General features: G+C 38.7%; 1 protein-coding gene across 6 annotated transcripts in view; it reads left to right on the plus strand.

Annotated features, from left to right (window-relative positions):
- The window catches only part of Ncoa1 (nuclear receptor coactivator 1), a 213,475-nt gene that overhangs the window by 157,228 nt on the left and 35,036 nt on the right, over positions 1-21,211 (plus strand). For all 6 annotated transcript variants that reach the window (XM_052186173.1, XM_052186176.1, XM_052186177.1 and 3 more), the window contains 4 exons: positions 4,419-4,559; positions 13,512-13,659; positions 14,895-16,224; positions 18,080-18,260. In XM_052186173.1, coding sequence (XP_052042133.1) covers positions 4,419-4,559; positions 13,512-13,659; positions 14,895-16,224; positions 18,080-18,260 — 1,800 coding nt within the window. The remainder of the gene's footprint in view (positions 1-4,418; positions 4,560-13,511; positions 13,660-14,894; positions 16,225-18,079; positions 18,261-21,211) is intronic.

A 21,211-nucleotide genomic window follows, 5' to 3' on the forward strand; every position in this document is an offset into this window, starting at 1 on the left:
GGTGAGTAAGGACCAGTGGGGACCACACCTGCAGGTGCATCCCCATGGCCCCAGCGCCTGGGTGGGCTGGAGCACTGGTGTTGCCTGAGCTCACACATTAGGACAAGCCTGGGCAGCATAGCGAGGCCTCATCTCCGTCAGTTCCGCCGCGTGCTGTGTTTGTGATGATTAGGTGGTCGTTCTAAAGGTCTTACTGAGGTTTGAGCTAATATTGAGACCATAGACCATGAAGAAGGGCCACACACCCTAAGTGTAAGTTTCAGAAGTGGCCAATGTGGAAGGGCCTTGGTTTACAGTGAGCACTCCTGACCCAGGAAATAGGTAGGCCAGCCCTAACATTAGTAGGACTGAGAGGTAGGCAGTAGGGCTGCATTGTGTAATAGGAGAGTGCCTGAAAATAATACTTTGTTCTTAAAAGCCCATTAAGATTTGATTCCCATCTAGAACAAACCGCAGCCGCTGTTCACAGTTTGTCACAGCTTTGTCCTAGTTAATTTATCTTCAAACTGACATTCTTCTGTTTTCACATACTCTGAGTTACATCTTCTGGACACCTCCCTGAGTTTACAACAGAGATAGATAGTAGGGATATATTTTTGAGCAGAAATTTTAAAAATGACTTCAACTTAATTTATTCTTTGTCCATTTTAATGTACATTTTTTTTACCATGCTTTAAAGATTCTATTCTATTTTTAAGAACTTTTTAACTCTCAGAAATCTGATACTCTTTTGTTATATGCTTTATTCTTGTGTTTTTAAATTCTAAAATGTTCTTCCTAAAAAGAAGGTGGGAGGTAATTAGCCCAACCATGAAAATAAACAAACCAGCTAAGGAGAGGCCTGGGAGCGCGGAGAGCCTGCCGGGCGCTCCGTCCCCTCTCTGCCTCACGAGGCTTGTTCATTCCCACTCTCTCTCCTGAGCAGCATTGGAAAACTTCAACAACCCTTATTGAAAGCCAGGGATATTGTATATGGAAGAAAACAGGTTTCATTGACAAAGAAAAATGGTCTTTTTATCAGAAATTGATTGCTATGAAAAGAAGCCAAATAAGGCTTTAAGAGAAGGCAGACTGGGAGCTGCAGGGAGGGCGGTTTGTCAGGCTGCAGGTGGGAGGCTTACAGTTAGTGAAGGTGCCATACAGAGTCTCCGTGGGGCAAAGGCAGAAAGACAGTCCTGATGCCACTAACTTGTCCCCAACCTCCATTCATGCCCCATGGCATATCCGCCACCCCCAAAACACATATACACAAAATGGCAGAAGAGTCTGTGAACAGGACTTTTCAACTTACTCTCATTTCTGTAAGTTAAATACTACATTAAATCAGAGAATTTAAATTACATTTTCAGCTGCATCTTACTACGTCTAAGTCGATAAAAATAATCATGACCACTTAAAATAAGAAAATTAACTCCCGGGCTTTAACAATAACTGTTCAATTAAAAGGGACCTCAAAAATTAACACATTCAAGTGCCTGGAAACAGGGCTCAGAAGCTAAGAGCACTGACTGCTCTTATAGAGGAGCCAGGTTTGATTCCCAGCATCCACATGGCAGCTTAAAACTGTCTATAATTTCAGTCTCAGGGGATCTGATTCCTTCTTAGAGCTTCCAAGGACACCAGGCACACAAGTGGTACGTAGACATACATGTGCACAAGACATGTGTACACATGAAATAAATTTAAAATAAATTAAATTAAAATAATTCAAGATAAGACTTTGGAAAATAACTGATCCCAGCTTACTTGTTTTATGACTGGGAAACAGTAGCTGACTGCTGAGAGTGAGAACGTGTGTCCCTAATGAAGTACTCTGTCTTTCTGTTACGTTACCTGTGACCTCAGCACTGGACTTCACCTCTCAGACCAGGTTATCAGAGAACTAGAAATCAGACTTAAAATGTAAAGCTAGTATAATAGGAAGGTAAAGTAAAATATTAAATACTTCATTTCGATGGTCCTTTTTAGAACTATAAATGGAGTGGTTCATGCCACATTTTTAAAAAGTTCTATTAGGAAAGATTGCATTGTGATTTTTTTTCTTGTCTTTGTTGTCTTCTGTTTGGTTGGTTAGTAGTTGGTTCAACTCCCATTTGGTAAGTAGATATTCTAAAGCAAACTCTTCACGAGTCTCTTTTTCTGAACAGAGTTCTTTACATAGCCTGATCATTTAGTACCATTGCTGAAAACATAATCACTTTCCCTTCCATATTCTTTTGGTATCTTACAGACCATTTTACACACACACATACACACACACATAGTCATGCATACATACACACCCATATACACCCATACACAAACACACCCATACACACAAACACACACAAACACACACACATGCACACAAATACACATACACGCAGATACACCCATACACACATATACACATATATACCCACACACATACACACATACCCATACACACACATACACACACACCCATATACACATACACACATACACGCACGTGCGCGCACACACACACACACACATATACACACATATGCATGCACACACACACATACACACCCATACACACACACACACACACACACACGCACATACACACACACACACACACACGCACATATACATACATACACACGCACATACACATGCACATATACACACACACATATACACACATACACAGGCACATACACACACACACGTGTACACACACACGCACATACACACACACATACACACGCACATATACACACGCACATACACACACATACACACACATACACACACACACACACACACACACACGCGCGCGTGCGCACACATGCACACACACACACACACACACACCTGAGTCATTGCCTATGAGGAGCATTGGTGTATATGAGGATTATATAACAGTAGAATTGCTGCTATAAGAAGCTTCCATGTAAGGCAGGGCTTTCAGTTACAGTCCTCAGACTGTCTTCAAACTGTGTTAAGTAACAAAATTCTCTTATTTGATTTTCAACTTCATTTCTTCTAAGAGCTGGTTGATAGGATCCTCAAGTAGGATTGGATACATTAGGTTCCAGACTTTAACAAGGAAAAGCTAATAGATATTTTGTTACTAAGAAAACCAAGTTGAGAGAGGAGGAGAATGTGTGATTTTAGTTAAATGAAGAAGCATACACATTAGGACAGGCTTGACTTGGTTGTATCAAAAGGGATAAATAAAATATGAATTCATAGAAGAAGCATGACTAGTGAATAAACATGGAGAGTGCTCGGCCTTGTTCGTAATTAAGGAAATTCACATTTAGATAGCAGCAGGACACCAGCTTTCACTTACTATCTCCAAAAAAATACAGAAGCCTCTCCATAAAAGGGGGTAGAAAAGATCAGTGGTGCCTTTTGTGGTGGGGAAGTACAGGAAATTGAACTCAGGCTCTTATGGGTATATATAATAAAAATGGGCCTGACAAATCACAAACTGTTAGTTAGCCCCCTATTAACTGAGAAATAACTTATACAGAATTCGCTCAGAGACAGTAGGGAATGTGACCAAATATGACAACTCTAGCAAATTACCACAGCAATCTGTAAAACATTATTTCAATAGTATGGCGCCTCATAAATCTTAAGGTTTTGATTTAGTGCCTTTTCTGGGTCCACTTTTATTGCTTCTTGCCCTTGTTGTAGAGTTGCCTATAGAGATTAACCAGGGGCTTTAAAAGGGGGAGGAAAGCTTGCTTCTTTCTCAAAGTCTCCTCCCTGAGTCACTGGGAAATAGCTTAAACTAGAATAATATACAAAACAATTACTTCTGTTCCCTTTTGAGTAGTGTAGTTACTCATCAGGACAGCAGAAAGCAGTAAGGGGACAGTGTATGGAAAGTGGAATCCGAATAGACTCTGGGGGTTTGAGCTGAGTGTCTCTACAACTTCAGATGGTTTGGTTACTCCTTCCTGAAGGGATGTTTATTTATGATTGTCATGGATTCTCAAGGAGCGGAGGCTGACTTCAGCTAATCGTGTAGCTGGGCATGACCTTGAGCTTCTGGTCTTTGTATGCCTGCACCTCCCAAGTGCTGACATTACAGGCATGTGCCACCATGCTCTCTTTAGCAGTACTAGGAACTGAGCCCAGAGCCTCATGCATTGTCGACAAGCTCGGGACTAACTGAGCTATATATACCCTTAGCCTTGATACGATTTTGATACCTAGCTAGAACTGAATCTGACACAGTAATGCATAGCAATCCAAGACTACATGATCCATATCATGACTCTAATATGCTCTAATATATACTATAACATATGGAACAAGCATAAACATCTCTTTTTACTGTTTTTGTCTATCAAGTCTTTGGAAAGAGAATATTCATTGTATATAGGTAATGATTTTGAAGTATGGATGATTTATGGTCAAGACTGAACCTTAAATGTAAATATTCTTTCTCTATGCAGGCAAAATCATCTCTATTGACACTAGCTCCCTGAGAGCTGCTGGCAGGACTGGCTGGGAAGATTTAGTAAGGAAATGCATCTACGCTTTTTTCCAGCCTCAGGGCAGAGAGCCATCTTATGCCCGACAGCTGTTTCAAGAAGGTAACACTTCTCTCTCTCTCTCTCTCTCTCTCTCTCTCTCTCTCTCTCTCTCTCTCTCTCTCTCTCTCTCATTAACCTATGTGTTGCTATTGAGTAACTCTTCTTGGAGTTCATAGCTTGATTAGTATTTTCTCCAAATTACAGCTCTGTAATAAGTTTTGGGAAAGGAAGAAATGGGTAAGCAAAGTAACTCATGAGTGAATCCTGAGACCCAGGATACACATCCTAAAGACTAGGATGTCATGTGGCAGTCACTCACCTACTCATTCATTCATCCATTCATTCAGCAGATGCTTCGAGTTCCTTACATGCATAGAACACCATGTATAATAAGGTGCCAGGGGTACGGTGATAGCAACAGGACAGCTCTAAAATCAGTGTGACCCTGGTGTTACTAGAAGTAGAACTGTTAAAAGACAATTTCAAGTTTGGTGATAATTTGAGAGAGCAAGAGATTTTTCCCCCCAGGAAAACAAATATGTCAGAGAGCCTCAGTACTATTCATTTTAACTTGATGACTGTTGAAATATGTATCTTCTGATAGAAGATTGAAGTTCTGAATTTAAAACTATGCCCTGTGACATTAACTGTCTAGGAGGTCTGTGGAAGCACAAAACAAGTATATTTCATGCCCATAAGAAATCTAGCAATATCATAGGAAAGGTAGGGGAAGTTATTTGTGAATCAAGGTCAGAAAGTTGACAGAGATTCAGAATTAAGGTATTGCTTATATGCTAACAAATGCCGACCGCAATGGATGGTAGCCTAGCACTCCTTTTTTGATGTAAGAGTTAGGTTGATAGTCTCTAGCAATTGCTAGTCCTAAAATACAACTAAAATATTCTTGTCCCTTATTAATTTTAACATCTTTCCCATAACTTTTCCCTCATAACATTGTGTCCTTAGTTTCCTGATGTTGTGTCATTCATTGCATTATAGATTAGTTGCTTCCTAATAGAATTTAAGTTATAAGTTGCATATATCTGTATAAATGTTAAAGTTGTAGTTCTTCAGAGGGCTCCTTACTAAACTCCATGCCGCTCCTCAAGATTTATTATTATGAAGAACCAAAAAAAATTCTACATTATTTTAACTTTCCCAGGTAGTCCTATATCCTAGCTTGGGAGCCATCATCATAATGATGGATTTCATCTACTAACCATGAGTTTGGACTTCCTTTACACAGCAGTGCTTGGCTTTTAAATAGGTTTGGGACTAGGAGCATGGCTTCCACTCATTGCCCAAGGTGTGAAGTATATATGGATCTTTGATTTTTGCATGGTTTCCAAGGTGGACCTTCTGTTGCAGATCTGAGAAATTTAATTTTATTTGCCTATAATTTGTATACATTTCCACTAAGGTGAAATGGTATTTATTGTCCAAATGATTAAGCTCAACACAGATACAAAATAGCCATAATTCATTCATTATCAGTAGTCTCTATGAATTGGGTCAATTAAAATCTAAAAAATAATTAACCCGTCAGCATACAAAAATACAGTAATTTAGGGGACAGTGTAAAGAGAAAGAATTGTAATCCATCTCCTTTTCCTTATTAGGCATTTCTTAATACCATGTCCTCTAACTTTTTAGAGAAAGAATTCTGTGATGAAAATGACTTTGACTTTCTTTCCCTCAAAGATGGAAAGTTCATGTGGCCAAGTTGGTCAAAATTCATATGACTCTGGTTCTAAGGTTTTTGAAATTATAGACAATTTGCTAAATAACATGTCATAGATAGATTGCATATTCTAGTATTTGATACTCAGTAGATGTAGCCTGGTAAGAGAAATATACTCTTTGAAAACATGTATAAACCACCTGTTAAAAATACCTACTGAGAGCCGGGCATGGTGGAGCACACCTGTAATCCCAGCACTTGGGAGGCAGAGGCAGACGGATTTCTGGGTTCAAGGCCAGTCTGAACTACAGAGTGAGTTCCAGGACAGCCAGGGCTACACAGAGAAACCCTGTCTCGAAAAAAAAACAAAAACAAAAACAAAAAATACCTACTGAATTAAAGTATCAGCTAAGGGCCAATATCTTAGTAGGCCTTAAAGATAATGCTTAAGTTTAAGAGCCATTCACCTATAAAGAATGGACAGAATGGTGGCTTACATTTGCAGGTTATTTTGTATTGTTTTGTTTTGTTTATTTGCTGTCTCCATCATTTATTTATATGTAAAGCCAGTGAGACATGTTTGTGTTAGGATGACTGTTATCAAACAGACAAAACATGAGCATGTATGAACATGAAATTATAAATTAGTATACTCATTATAAAGAAAAGAGTGGTGATTCCACAAAAAAATTAAAAACAAAACTATCATAGGACTTAGGAATCCCAATTTTAGGTAAATAACCAAAGGGAACAAAATCAGTATAGTAGAGAGATACCTGTATACCATTAGCCAAGATATGGAAGATACATGCTTCTGAGTGAGTAAGTGTAAATGAAGAAAATGTTCATATGTATGTATATGTATATGAATAATATACATTAATATATATACATACAATGAAATACTATTAAGCCATAAAAAGATGGCACTCTTATGGTGAGCCTGAAGATCATTATAGCAGATGCAATAAGCCAGGCACAGAAATATAAGCAGTACATGATCCTATACACGTAGTCCAGAAACAGTAGAATGATGGCCATGAGGGGTTTCAGTGGTCTGTGGGGATGGGAGGAGCGTTGAGACGATGTTGCTCAAACCACGACGTTAGATCCAAGGGATACATCTAGCAGGCCTGTGATGTGCATGATGATTATAGCTAATAACTATATTCTTTTTAAAAAGATTTATTTATTTGTTTGTTTCTTTGTTTGTTTATTATATGTAAGTACACTTGTTGCTGTCTTCAGACACACCAGGATAGGGCATCAGATCTCATTACAGATGCTTGTGAGCCACCATGTGGTTGCTGGGATTTGAACTCAGGACCTCTGGAAGAGCAGTCAGTGCTCTTAACCACTGAACCATCTCTCCAGCCCCAACAATATATTCTTGAGGAATGCAGGAAGGGCAATAGATATTAAGTCTTCTCAAAGTGATAATTGTAGTATAGCATATGTTGATAGCTAGATTTAGCCATCAACAATGAATAAATGCTTAAAGGGAATAATGCTTAAATGCATAGGAAAAATGAATAGTGTTTATGTGTTCACCTAAATAAGTTTAAATTTGGGAAAAAGACAAATTTTACCACTATATCCTTGATTTTGTTTAGATTTTTACAGTGATAGGTATTTAGACAAGAGAAAATTGTCTGTCATCTTTCCAGTAATTTACTGTTTGATGGTGGCAATTGCTGTAAAATCATAATGTTCATTTATCGTTTATGTTCTTAGCTTGGGTTTTTTTGTTTGTTTGTTTTTGTTTTTGTTTTGTTTTGTTTTTTGCCGGTAAGGGAGGTTTTTGGTGGTGGTGGTGATGGTTTTGGTTGTTGGTTGGTTGGTTGGTTTTGTTTTGGCTGCTTTGGGCCAAGACAACTTACATTTTAGTTAGTTAGTTAGTTAGTTAGTTAGTTAGTTAGTTAGTTAGTTTGTTTATTTGATGGGGGCCATTTAGTCCTGAGGACTGAACCTGAAGCTGCATACACACTAGGTTAGTGCTTTCCCTGGCCGTTTGTTTGTTTGTTTGTTTGTTTGTTTGTTTGTTTGTTTGTTTGACATAGGCTTTCCCGTAGCCCAGGTTGGTCCCAAGCCTTATGTGACTGAGAAAGACCTTTAATTCCTGACCACCTTGCCCCTACCTCAAGTGCTGGTATCCCAACAGTAGACGACCACACCCAACTCATAAAATATTTTCAAAAGATGCTTACTGCTTCACCTTCCAGGGTCACATTTGTAACCACACCCCAGCCAGGAACACATAGGAACACTTGCTTGAACCAGATTGAAGGCATGACTGCACTGAGCCTGGGGAAAGTGGGTATTAAAACCACTTGAGGCATATTAAAGTTGGAGAAAGTGGATACGTGTGGAAATGGTTTGGAGAAGATTCACAGGTTCTGTTCCATTTAGACCAGTACTTTAAAGAAAGATGAGAACAGGCGCTTCACTGTGTCCTGGATGCGATGGATGCCAGTGCAGTTGTTAAGTCAGATTCCTGGCCATACACCATGGAATGAGTTCAATGAGCTGAGGAGAAAATGCTTTCTTACAGAGACATTTGGAAAACATGAAGCTAGGTTTCACAAGATTTTAACATCTGTAACCAGGAAGTGTTGTTTGGTGCTTAATTGAGTGTGATAGATGCTCTCTTCTCCCATCTTAGGAAATTCATGACATAGTTAAGGTATTTTAAATTCCCAGAAGTTCTACAACAAAGGTACCATTTAAACCCCATTACTCAGGGTACTTATTTTTCCTCAGAGTGGGAAGTGCTGAGATGTATGTATGTATGTATGTATGTATGTATGTATGTATGTATGTATTATGTTTATCCTATAAAGTCATTTTATAAAAGTTTTATTTATATACTTATAGTTTAGTAGTAGGTCATAATTTTTTACCTTTTAAATGTCCCAGATGTATTGTTGCATGAAAAAGGCTAAGCAAAAAAAAAAAAAAAAAAAAAAAAAATATATATATATATATATATATATATATATATATATATATATATATATATAATCTCACTCTTACATGCCTTTCCAGTTCTATATTAATGAAATGTTAATTTTACCTCAATAATAGGATTAAAGATAGCTTTATCTTTATTTATTCATTGGTCATTTTTTGTTACCATAATTTTATACTTATAAAATAAAGCACTAGGATTGGTAACTCATGCCTGTAATTCTAGCATGTAAGAGACTAAGAAAAGGGGATTGTCACAAGTTTGAGGCTAGCCTGAGCTACATAGTGAGTTCCAGGCTTGCCTGGGCTACAGAATGAGATCCTGTCTCAAAAAAAATTCAGCAATTGTATGTGTGTGTGTGTGTGTGTGTGTGTGTGTGTGTGTGTATGTCTGTATATGTAAAATAACACACCAATATCCATACATCACACGTGGAATTGGTAGGATTAATAGTATCAAGAAGTTTAGAAGTATTGCCATGAAACATTAAATGCCCACATTAATGATTACCCAAAATGTTATTTGAGTTTATGTAGTTAATATCAAAGTTCAGATGACCAAAAATCTTTTTTATTTCAAACTTTATTGAAAATATTTAAAATATTAACCCTATAGAAAGTTTGATGAACTGAACAGAATTTCTTCTTTATTGGTAACTTTAAAAGACTATCAGGAGGAGGAGAGAGCGCTAACATCCATCGGGGAGTAATTCCTTGCTTTTCTCACAGCAGCCTCTGCCCTGCCTTGTTTTGTTTACTCTTCTGTTTAGGGACACAGTCAGTCAGTCAGGTGCTGCCACACTTTGCTACCTGCTCACTTGGTTGGCTTCCAGAAAGCCCCTGGTGCTTTAGGGAAGATCAAGTTCTTAAATAGCTGTACTCCTACAGTTGGTCTGACCAGGGAAAGTTTGATTGATTGTTTTTGCTTACTTGAGGCCTTTTCTGAGAAGAAATGAAACAATCAAAGACAGTTGTGGAGTTAAAGATTTAGCGGAATGCTTTAAAGGGAGACAGGCATCAGGACTTAGGCTGGGCTTGCTCACACAGCTGGGGTGTGTCTTAGCATTTGAGAGGCTGAGGAAGGAAGATGGTGAGTTTGAGTCAGCTTGAGCTTCTTAGTAAGAGCCTATCTCAAAATAAATTTTAAAAGGAAAAAGGAAGTCAGAGATCAAAATATTTGCTGAGTAGCTGGCAAAAACTTTGATCAGAAGCAAGACCAGGACACCTAGGGTAAAAATGTAATTCCAACCCTGACCCTAAAACCCAATTAAAGGGACTCTATGGTATACAGAATAAATGTTTATGCAGTCATGTCTGTAGTGAGCTATGGCGGCTACCTTACCCTTAATCCAAAATATCAGTGGAGTATACCTCCGGGATATGTTAATATAAAGGTTAAGAATTGCTTAAATGTGTGTTACTTGTCCATTTGTACTCTGGAAACTGCTTGTTTTCCTTTGTTGGCAATGTAGGAAGTAATCACTCAGACCCTATTGTGGACTAGCATCCTCACCAGATAGCGCCTCATGACATCACCAGCTCCATTTTAGTGGTGAGAAACAAGCATGAGGTTGATTCCCAATAAATTATAGACTTATACAGAGCAGAAGTCGTGTGTCACTCTGACTCCTAGCTTTACGACTTTCTTGTTCATGGTGACTTCCTGTTTAGTACCCACTCATGACCAAAAGGCATCAGAATTCTAATTAACTAGAAAGTCAAATTTTAATAAGTTGCAGGTTTAAGAACTAGGGGTTTTATAGCTTAGAGTATTTATTTGCCTCTCGTGTTTGATATCTGAGCTGGATCCCCATTACCAGGGAGAAAAGAAAGAAAGCTTTGCTATATTAAATAATTACTTTTTCTCTCATTTCAAAGAATAATTCTCAGTGAGTTGTAATCCATACATTATCATCTATAATAATAATATTTAAATTATTATCCAAATTTTAAATGTTTTTACAACTTTAGCTACAATCTTACAAGTTTATGTAGCCTAATAAATCAAAGATTGTTTCAATAATCCATATCAAATACCCTAAGGATCCCATGTTATTCCAAGTTTCTGGTTGTTTCTCATTTATAATTAGTGATCAATAAGGAATTTCCTCTTAATGTCCTTTATAAAATTAAGTCTTGATTCCAATAAGAGTAAAAACATAAATTGAGGCATAAATGGTTGAAAACATACCTAAGATTGAAAGAGCATTCGATCACATCCCAGTATCAGCCTAGTTCCACACATAAGCTTCAGACTGAAGCTCCACCCCAGCACTTCCTTACCGGGTAACTTTATTGCAGAGCATAGTATAAAATAAAGGTCAGAGGAGGGTAGAGAGCAAGGCAGGCTAGACATCAGCCTCATGCTAGCTAATGAGGCATGGTTTCTAAAAGGCGCTTGGACGGACATTTTTGAAGAAGGAACAGTGTTGAAAATGAAAAGAAGGTTTATGGGACATATGGGGGAGGGGGAACTGGGAAAGGGGAAATCATTTGGAATGTAAACAAAGATTATAGAAAATAAAAATATATAATAAAAAATGATTAATAAAAAAAGGGAAAAAAAGAAAATGAAAGAAGTCAGCATTATCGCCACTAATTCCATGTGGGCATCAAGCACTGAAAGTGTAGGTAGTGTGACTGAGGAAGTGACTGTCATAGCTCCTTTCACGTGGGCCACACGTGGGCTCATGCTGCTCGGATGAGCAGGGCAGCTCTGTAAGGCGACTGCTGTCCCCTGTGTAATAAGGAGACTTGGAAAATGAACAACATAGGTGGGTAAAACAGAGTAATTAAAGTCGTGTAAGATTTGTTATTTGTTTTCTCTGGCCCTTTAAAATCTTATGTTAATAATGCATTGTATAATGCCACTTTTCTGTTGAAGTTGTGTTATTATAAATATATATTATTTAAAGATATAAACAGTTTAGATTGTTAACATAATTTTAGGATTCATTGTAGCAAAAATTTGCCTATACTTTCCACAGAAATTATCAGGTGTCCATTAAAGATTCTTTTGATCCTTTATTATCTTATTAAATACTAATTTCTCCATGCACTGCATTTGGCAAGCATGGCAGTGACTGGAAGTGCAGTTGGCATCCTCGTTCTGCGCCTGAGACAGATTATCTTACTGCCATTAACAACATCCTCCCCCGTAGTTGGAGCTGGATACCGGAGATCAGAGAACATAGCTTCTTCTTTCTTGAGTAGCATGTGGCTTGAGAAAATATTCATTAACCATTTTAAATCTCTCCTATGTGATATTTAAAATGTCATTGAGCAGGTAGACGAGCACAGGTTTTTTAATCTTAGCTCTTAGCAGGCTGAGCAAGGAGAGTGTATGTTTGGGGCCAACTTAGAGCTATATGACAAGCCTGGGCTATATACAGAGTCTTTATCTCAAAACGTAGAATGTCTTCAGCATCTTTCTTACAAGCTAAACTTTAATAGGCATTTGTGATAGTAGTTCTTGTATTTTGATGGGTTCCATCTTTTTTTTCATTTTTCTATTGCCAAGTGTAGAAGACCTCAAGATAGAATTCTATGGTGTTACTAAAACATCAGTGACATTTCAGTCCTTCACAGTCCCTGCCCAGTTCACAAGCACTTACCTCGGGGATTATATTCTTGCCTGCTGTTTAAGACAGAGGTTAAGTGATATTATTTGTAAAGTAATGTAACTGACAACCTAGGTTTTGTTCCTTACTAGTAGGCATTTGTTTTATTTTAATTTGTTCATTAAACTTCAAATATTATAACATTAAAATAATATAGATGTGTGTAATAGTAATAATATAGATGTGTGTAATAGTTTGTCAGAGGGGATCTGAGGGACTCGATTTCCTCAAAGAACTCTGCAAACCACTTAAAACAGAGAGGGTGGGTTTCATGGCATATGAACTATATCACTATATCTATATCAATAGAACTATATCTATATCAATAGAACTATAATTTAAACCATCAGCCAGCCAAAGATAATAAAAGAAATCTTGTTAACAATAACACTGAAGGCAAAAGGCAGGAGAGCGCTTCCCAGTATCTTGAATGGAGACAATAAATGTGAATAACTTGCCCATTATAGAGAAAGATTTAAGATTTTATTAGATTAGTGTTTGTCACAGCCCTAGCTTATGTCAGGAGGCAGCCATTCAAATCAGACTGTTAAAATCTGTCAAGTGGTATATTTTAGCTGGAATCCCCCTTCCCCAAATCTCTGAACTGTTCTTTGAGTCAGAGAAGGCAGCAATTGAGAGGGCATTTTCAATGAGGTTCTCGGTAGAATTAAGACTTGGTAACTCTCCTTTGCCCCATGTTCAAGTGTCAGAATTTTAACTAGGTTTTTCTTTTGTTTGACACAGTGATGACTCGTGGCACTGCCTCCAGCCCATCCTATAGATTCATATTGAATGATGGGACAATGCTTAGCGCCCACACCAAGTGTAAACTTTGCTACCCTCAAAGTCCTGACATGCAGCCTTTCATCATGGGAATTCATATCATCGACAGGTACTATTTATTTGGAGAGAAATTCTAAGTTAGCATAAGAATAGTTTGATGAGTGTGTCCATAATTAATATTAATTATCTATTAGTATATCCACATTGGATTTTAGAGTTTTTGTTACCAAATAGCTTTGTTTCTCATAAAGGGAGACAGTAAAGGTGGGACTGAAAAATCATTTTTTTAGGGGGTGAAAACAAAATGGTGTCTAAAAATTTACAACATTCTCTATAAGCACTTACATTCTTAGAAGAGACTTTGGAGTTGATAACATTGTTATTTTATTTTTAAATGTGCATTTATTAGGACATTTATGGCCCTTGAGTTCAAGTTGACAGTTTATTATAGAAGCCTTGCTCATAAACTCTCAACTTGAAGTCTTTCAGTATTATTTCTAGTTTTTTCCCTTATCTCCAAGTAAGATTTATACTGATACACATAGCAAATTCATGAAATTATTCTTTTATGCTATTGTATGTTAAAAAGTTAAGTTATAAGCAAATATAATTTAGCATTGAAAACAAAGACATTTCCCCCTCACTTCATCTTTTTTCCATCTGATGTTTTGCATATTGGAACATGGTAATGCCAGTCACAAATCTGCTGTCATAGTTACACATTTGAGTAACGAGCTCAGTTAAACCTGAGTTCAATATTCTGGCTTCTTCTAGTTTTAGTTGAAATATTTCTTGTGAGTGGAATTAGCACAGTTCTCTTTTTCATATTGTGATTTCTCTTCAAAAACATCTGCTATGTCTACATATCACCCTCTTTAATTTTTGCATCAGCAACACAGTATTTTCCTTACCCAGTCTTCCTCTTTGGAGTTGAAATACTTAAAAGCTGTAACAGGAGAATCATAAATAAAATGCTTTCTAAATAAAGGTGTGGGAAGTTTCTCCTTCAAATTAAATTATTACTGCAATAATCATTGTTTATATTAATTTTAGAAAAGTTTCTTAGTATATCTATTGCATATTTTCCCAACACCAATTTATTCCTCACACCACTGAAACTGTCAATGATGCAAGTCTCTAGGTGCCACTTCCTAGGAGGTGGTGCTACCCTTTCCCAGTGGTAACGGCAGGTCCCTGATTTCCTTAATTTAGGGTGATACAGAAACTGTCTACTTGATAGTTTGGAACATTAATGAGGCTAATGTCCTTTCTTATAATATCATCATGAAAATGTAATAAAAACAGATTTAAATAATTGCATAATGATGTATTTTTTTTCCCTAGGGAGCACAGTGGGCTTTCTCCTCAAGATGACACTAATTCTGGAATGTCAATTCCCCGAATAAACCCCTCAGTCAATCCTGGTATCTCTCCAGCCCATGGTGTGACCCGTTCATCCACGTTGCCACCACCCAACAACAACATGGGCTCTGCCAGAGTAAACCGCCAACAGAGCTCAGACCTCAGCAGCAGCAGCAGTCATAGTAACTCTAGCAACAACCAAGGGAACTTTGGATGTTCACCTGGAAATCAGATTGTAGCCAATGTTGCCTTAAACCAGGGACAGGCAGGTTCCCAGAGCAGTAATCCCTCTTTAAACCTCAATAATTCTTCTATGGAAGGTACAGGAATTTCCCTCGCACAGTTCATGTCTCCGAGGAGACAAGCTAATTCTGGCTTGGCAACAAGGGCCAGGATGTCAAACAATTCATTTCCTCCAAATATTCCAACATTAAGCTCCCCAGTTGGCATTTCTAGTGGTGCCTGTAATAATAATAACCGATCCTATTCAAATATCCCAGTAACATCTTTACAAGGTATGAATGAAGGACCCAATAATTCTGTCGGCTTCTCTGCTGGTTCTCCAGTCCTCCGGCAGATGAGCTCACAGAATTCACCTAGCAGATTAAGTATGCAACCAGCTAAAGCTGAGTCCAAAGATAGCAAAGAGATTGCATCCATTTTAAATGAAATGATTCAGTCAGACAACAGTGCTAACGACAGCAAGCCTCTGGACTCAGGACTTCTGCATAGCAATGACAGACTCTCCGACGGAGACAGTAAATACTCTCAAACCAGTCACAAACTAGTACAGCTATTGACGACCACTGCAGAGCAACAGTTACGCCACGCCGACATAGACACAAGCTGCAAAGATGTACTGTCTTGCACTGGTACTTCCAGCTCTGCCTCCTCTAACCCCTCAGGAGGTACTTGTCCCTCTTCCCACAGCTCTCTGACTGAGCGGCATAAAATTCTGCACCGGCTTTTACAGGAGGGCAGCCCCTCAGACATCACCACTTTATCTGTAGAACCCGAGAAGAAGGACAGTGCGTCAGCTTCTACTGCGGTGTCAGTGTCTGGACAAGCCCAGGGGAGTGCCAGCATAAAACTAGAACTGGATGCTTCAAAGAAAAAGGAGTCGAAAGACCATCAGCTCCTACGCTACCTTTTAGACAAAGATGAGAAAGATTTAAGGTCCACTCCAAACCTGAGCCTGGATGATGTAAAGGTCAAAGTGGAGAAGAAAGAACAGATGGATCCTTGTAACACAAACCCAACCCCAATGACCAAACCTGCTCCCGAGGAAGTTAAGCTGGAGTCCCAGAGCCAGGTGGGTGAATCCTTGCTTCATTGAATGGGCATTCATTTCTTCTCTGTTTGGCCTTTTCTACTCCTACCCTAGACCAGATCTGTATGGGCTTATTTCTGTCCTTCAGCGCGAAGGAATTAGTTCAGAGCCGTGATCCTCAACCTGTGGGTCATATGCCAGATAGTCTGCATATCAGATCTTTACATTATAATTCATAACAGTAGCAAAATTACAGTTATGAAGTAGCAATGAAAATAATTTTATGGTTGGGGGTCACCACAATGCAAGGAACTATATTAAAGGGTCACAGCATTAGAAGGTTGAGAACCAGAAGTAGAAGTTGAAAGCATGAAGCGCCCTCAGACCTTCCTTGTAAAACTCTAGGGGCTACAATGACCCTGTGTCATTTTTAAATGATACCTTCTTTCCTTCCTCTCTTCCTCTCTGTTTTTCTATAGAACCATAGTTTACATATTAAGACTGTTTGAGTATTGTCAGTCTTTTAAAGTAAGCCATTCTAGGATATACGTGTATTAGCTATAGGATCAGACTATAGACCAGGCTAGCCTTGAACTCACAGTGATCCCTCTACCTCTGCTGTGGTTCAAGGCCTGTGCCACCACACACAACATCTTAGGACATTTTAAAATATTCTGTCCTCATCCCTGCCTTCCAACTTCATCTGGTAACACCATCCTGGGACAGAATCCAGGAATATAAGCATTTTGAAAGAAGTTCTTCAAAGGACTCTGGGTAACCGCTAATTCGAGGTAGCTCTGATGTCCATGAAATAAGAGAGAAGTGTGAGGACACAGGCAGGCCGGCCTGCTAAGGTGGCTCCAGGGCCTCGGGCAGGGACTTAGCTATTCTGGGTAGCAGGTCACTGCCTTTACATGGCATGTCCTGAAACATGTGAAAAGCTGTTCATAAGTGTTAGAAATATCTACGTTTAGGGTGGTGTGGAGCTGGTGTGAAAGTCAACGGGCAGATTTGTTTATTGAGTAATTGCTTATAAACTGTGGAAGACTGTCATAAAAGATGGCCCTTCCCGGGCTGGAGAGATGGCTCAGTGCTTAAGAGCACCGACTGTTCTTCCGAAGGTCCTGAGTTCAAATCCCAGCAACCACATGGTTGCTTACAACCATCCATAACAAGATCTGACACCCTCTGCTGGTGTGTCTGAAGACAGCTACAGTGTACTTACATATAATAAATAAATCTTTTTTAAAAATCTGAGACATAGCTTTATCTTCCAAGAACATACATGTAAAGAGATACTGAAAATACAGAGAGGGACGTGGCTCAGCCCAGGGAAACAAAGACCTTTCCCAGGCATAGACTGTGTTAGGGAAGAGAGATACTTTAAGAGACAGGGAAAAAATCAAGCTGCTTCAGGAAATCCAAGGGCCTGGGCACACATACTAAGTGTGACCTTGTCTCCCAATGGAGAGTCTGAATAAGTTGCACTGGGCAAGTGTCATTCAGCTGTGAAGGGCTGTGTTACTCTATTCTATCATATATTATTTCATACAGTAAATATTTTCCCTAGTAGAATAGATAGGTCATGTCATTTCTTTGTGTTTGTGTGTATTTTTTTTTTTGATGTCAGGGTTTCTCTGTGTAGTCCTGGCTGTCCTGGACTTTGCTCTGTAGACCAGGGTGGCTTGAACTCAGAGATCCACCTGCCTCTGCATCCCAAGTGCTAGGATTAAAGGCATGCAACAATGATGTAATTTTAATAATGTTCCACTCCTATCTCTTCTTAATTCAGTCTCTGCCATATTTGGTTTCTAGAATTGAAGAAAAACCTTTCTTCTCCATTCTCCCAGATGAAAACATAAAATACATTTCTTCTAACTTTCATTTCTCTTCTTAGTTTACAGCTGATCTTGACCAGTTTGATCAGTTATTGCCCACACTGGAGAAGGCAGCACAGTTGCCAAGCTTGTGTGAGACAGACAGAATGGATGGTGCAGTCGCTGGTGTAAACATCAAGTCGGAGATCCTGCCAGCCTCACTTCAGCCCACCACTGCCAGATCTGCTCCCAGGCTGAACAGTACGTGCTGGGGGCAGTGTCACTTTAAGTGTTTAGAGGAACCAGGGGTTAGCCCTTTGTCTCCTCCATTATTGCAGAACACTTTTGTCTGTTAAGAAAAGAAGCTTCTTTTCATGATGCCAGGGTCTGATGTATTCCAGAGCAGTCTCAAACTTGCTTTCGTAGCTGAGGATAGCCTCAGAAGTCCTGATCCTCCTACCTTCACTTCCCACAACTAGGATTATAGGCATGCCCAATCTTGAACAGTTCTAATGCAGTATAACCCCCTCCTTTTGTAACTTGTTACAGTGTGTGGTTGGTGGTAAGGAGAGTGGTTTGTGTTCCTACCCAGAGCACACATAACAACACTCAGAAATACAGTATTGGGTCAGAGCTTGCTTTTCAAATCTCTCTCCTGAATATTAGTCTTCTAATTCTAAAAAGAAAAGATTCTGTTTCAAAGTACCCTAAACAACTGCATGTCCATCATTTCCTGATGAAATTTTACTTAACTATTAAAGTTTGCAGCTGCTTTTAAATTAGAGAAAACAATTCACATTTGTTTAAATGGCATTTCCCAAACTTTCTATATTGTAGAATTGCTTTTTTCAAGTATTACACATTGCCCCACAGAATGAGTTTTCCATGGAATATTATTTAGGAGACCATGGTGTTAAAGTATGTCAGGACTGTTCTAGCTCTGGTTAGCATTCTTCTAAATAAAATAGACTAGTACTGTAATACTTGAAATTCATGTAATTTGGACTGTCAGTCTTTTTTTTTTACATATCAAATTTCAAAATTAGAAAAAAATCATTGATGATAATACCACTGTGTGACCTTGAAAGTGAAAGAAGCTTCTGGAATGTTCTGGAATCCTTCCATCCTCTCCATTATCTAATTTGGTCTCAAACACGGGTCTTCACTTCCTTCCTTCTCACTGGAACTTTCAGAAGTCAGGACCCAATCCTGGAAATCCCCCAGGACTTCAGGCAGCTGCAAAGAAGACTGAGTTGTCTTGTTGACACATTTGTAATCAGTATTTCAGTTGGCCAGACCACTAAAGGACAGGTCAAGAACATAAATTCAAGCTTCACATTCCATTTATTAACAAAGAAATGAATTTTCCTAGTCTTACCATCTTTGAGTACAAAGTAAAAAGCAAATAAATAAATAAATAAATAAATAAATAAATAAATAAATAAATAAATGTTTCTTGTAACTAAAACAGAAAGTCTCTAGAGGCTAGACTAGCTGGGAATACAGTAATATATAGGACTAAATAAATAGATAAAATAAAATTCTATATATTGATTGATTAGAACTCCTGTTCCTCTGTCAAGTGTGAGAGAATGGAGGGGCTTTCTTAGGAGACACTGAATGCCCAGAAAGAAGGCATATATATATATATAAAAGAAGATCCTTTTCACTGTCTGCAAAAGCCATCTGACCAACAACAACGATGGCTGCTAGAACTAGGAAAATTTGCACTGACCTTGCCCAGTGAGCAGTACAGGAGAAGATGGAGCCAGAGACTATCACAACTTTAATAAAGACCTGCTTTTGAAAGAAAGCAGAACAGCCAGACAGTGGTGCACTCCTTTAATCCCAGCACTCAGAAAGCAGAGGGAGCCGGATATCTGAGTTCAAGGCCAGCCTGGTCTATACAGTGAGTTCCAGGACAGCCAGGGCTACATAGTGAGGACCTTCTTCAAGTAAGCAAACAAGCAAATAAAAAGAAAGAAAGGGATAAAAAGAGAGAAAGGGATAAGAACTGCATGTAGTAAACTGGTTTCCAAACGTAATGTTAGAAGGAGCTAAATGAGCCTGTTTTATAATTTTTAAAGGGCTTCCAACTATTGTAGCAGTAGTAGACACTAGACCAACTCTTTCCCTGTAAATCCCGGGGAATGACTAGATCTGGGAAACAGTTCTTTTCAGACTACAATGTGGCACCATTATCTCTGTGGGAAAGCAACACAGAAGGCCTGCTCTACAGCTAGCCTAGCTCTGTGTGTAAGGCAGAAAGGATTGGCCTGATCATGTTCACTCTTGTGGTTCTGAGACAGTCTTACTCTAGGACCTTACTGCTATAGACCAGACTGGCCTCAGACTCCTGCCTCTGCCTCCCACCAAGCCTAGACAGCTTTTTCTTGGAGACATTTACCAAACCAAATGCAGGTGGGATGGACCCAAAATGAGAGGGGGGAAATGGCATATGCTATGAACAGTGGAAAAGGCAGAAAAGATGTCATAGTCAAATCACCTAAAACAATGGAAGCAGTGATAAAATAAAACTCTTTAAAACAAAGAAAATGACACAGTATATCAAATGAACAGCCAAAACTGCTCATTTCTATCCCAGTATCACTTAAAGAAAGATGAAAAGGATCTAACAGTGATGGAAGAACAAATACAACAAGCAGCACCCTGTCTCCAGGGTCACCAGCAGATTACACTACTTTTCAAAAGAAAAGAAAATAGAGGTAGTAGACACTCATTTACATAAAGTGTTTAAGAAATCCAAATATGAAAGAAAGGAAAAAACAAGCCATAGTAACTAGAAGAAAGTGCAAACTAATATAAAACAAGCTATGAGGTTTGGAATTCATGGTAGGTGAATAAAATAGCCCGGTCAAAGAGAGAGAGCCAGGAAAGAGGGACGACAGAAGATCAAAGTTAAATGAAGTTTTGTGAGCGGGAGGATGGTCTCTGGAGCCGTGCCCACCTTGACAAGGGGGGTCACTTCAACCCTAGGCTCTGCTGGGAAACAGCCAAGTATAAAATAAGGAAAAAATATGTCAATGAAATTAAGTAAATTTCAGGAGGAAAAAGAAGTAAAGATTTTTTCAATAAAGTAAAACAGTACTAAAAATACTGAGAAATTACAAAATAACGAAGAACTGGAGAAGTCAGAGCTGAAGGGATGGCTTCTCAGTGGTGAAGGGCACTTGTGCTCGTGCAGAGGCTCC

Source organism: Apodemus sylvaticus, chromosome 6, assembly GCF_947179515.1.
Source record: "Apodemus sylvaticus chromosome 6, mApoSyl1.1, whole genome shotgun sequence".
Taxonomy (NCBI): domain Eukaryota; kingdom Metazoa; phylum Chordata; class Mammalia; order Rodentia; family Muridae; genus Apodemus; species Apodemus sylvaticus.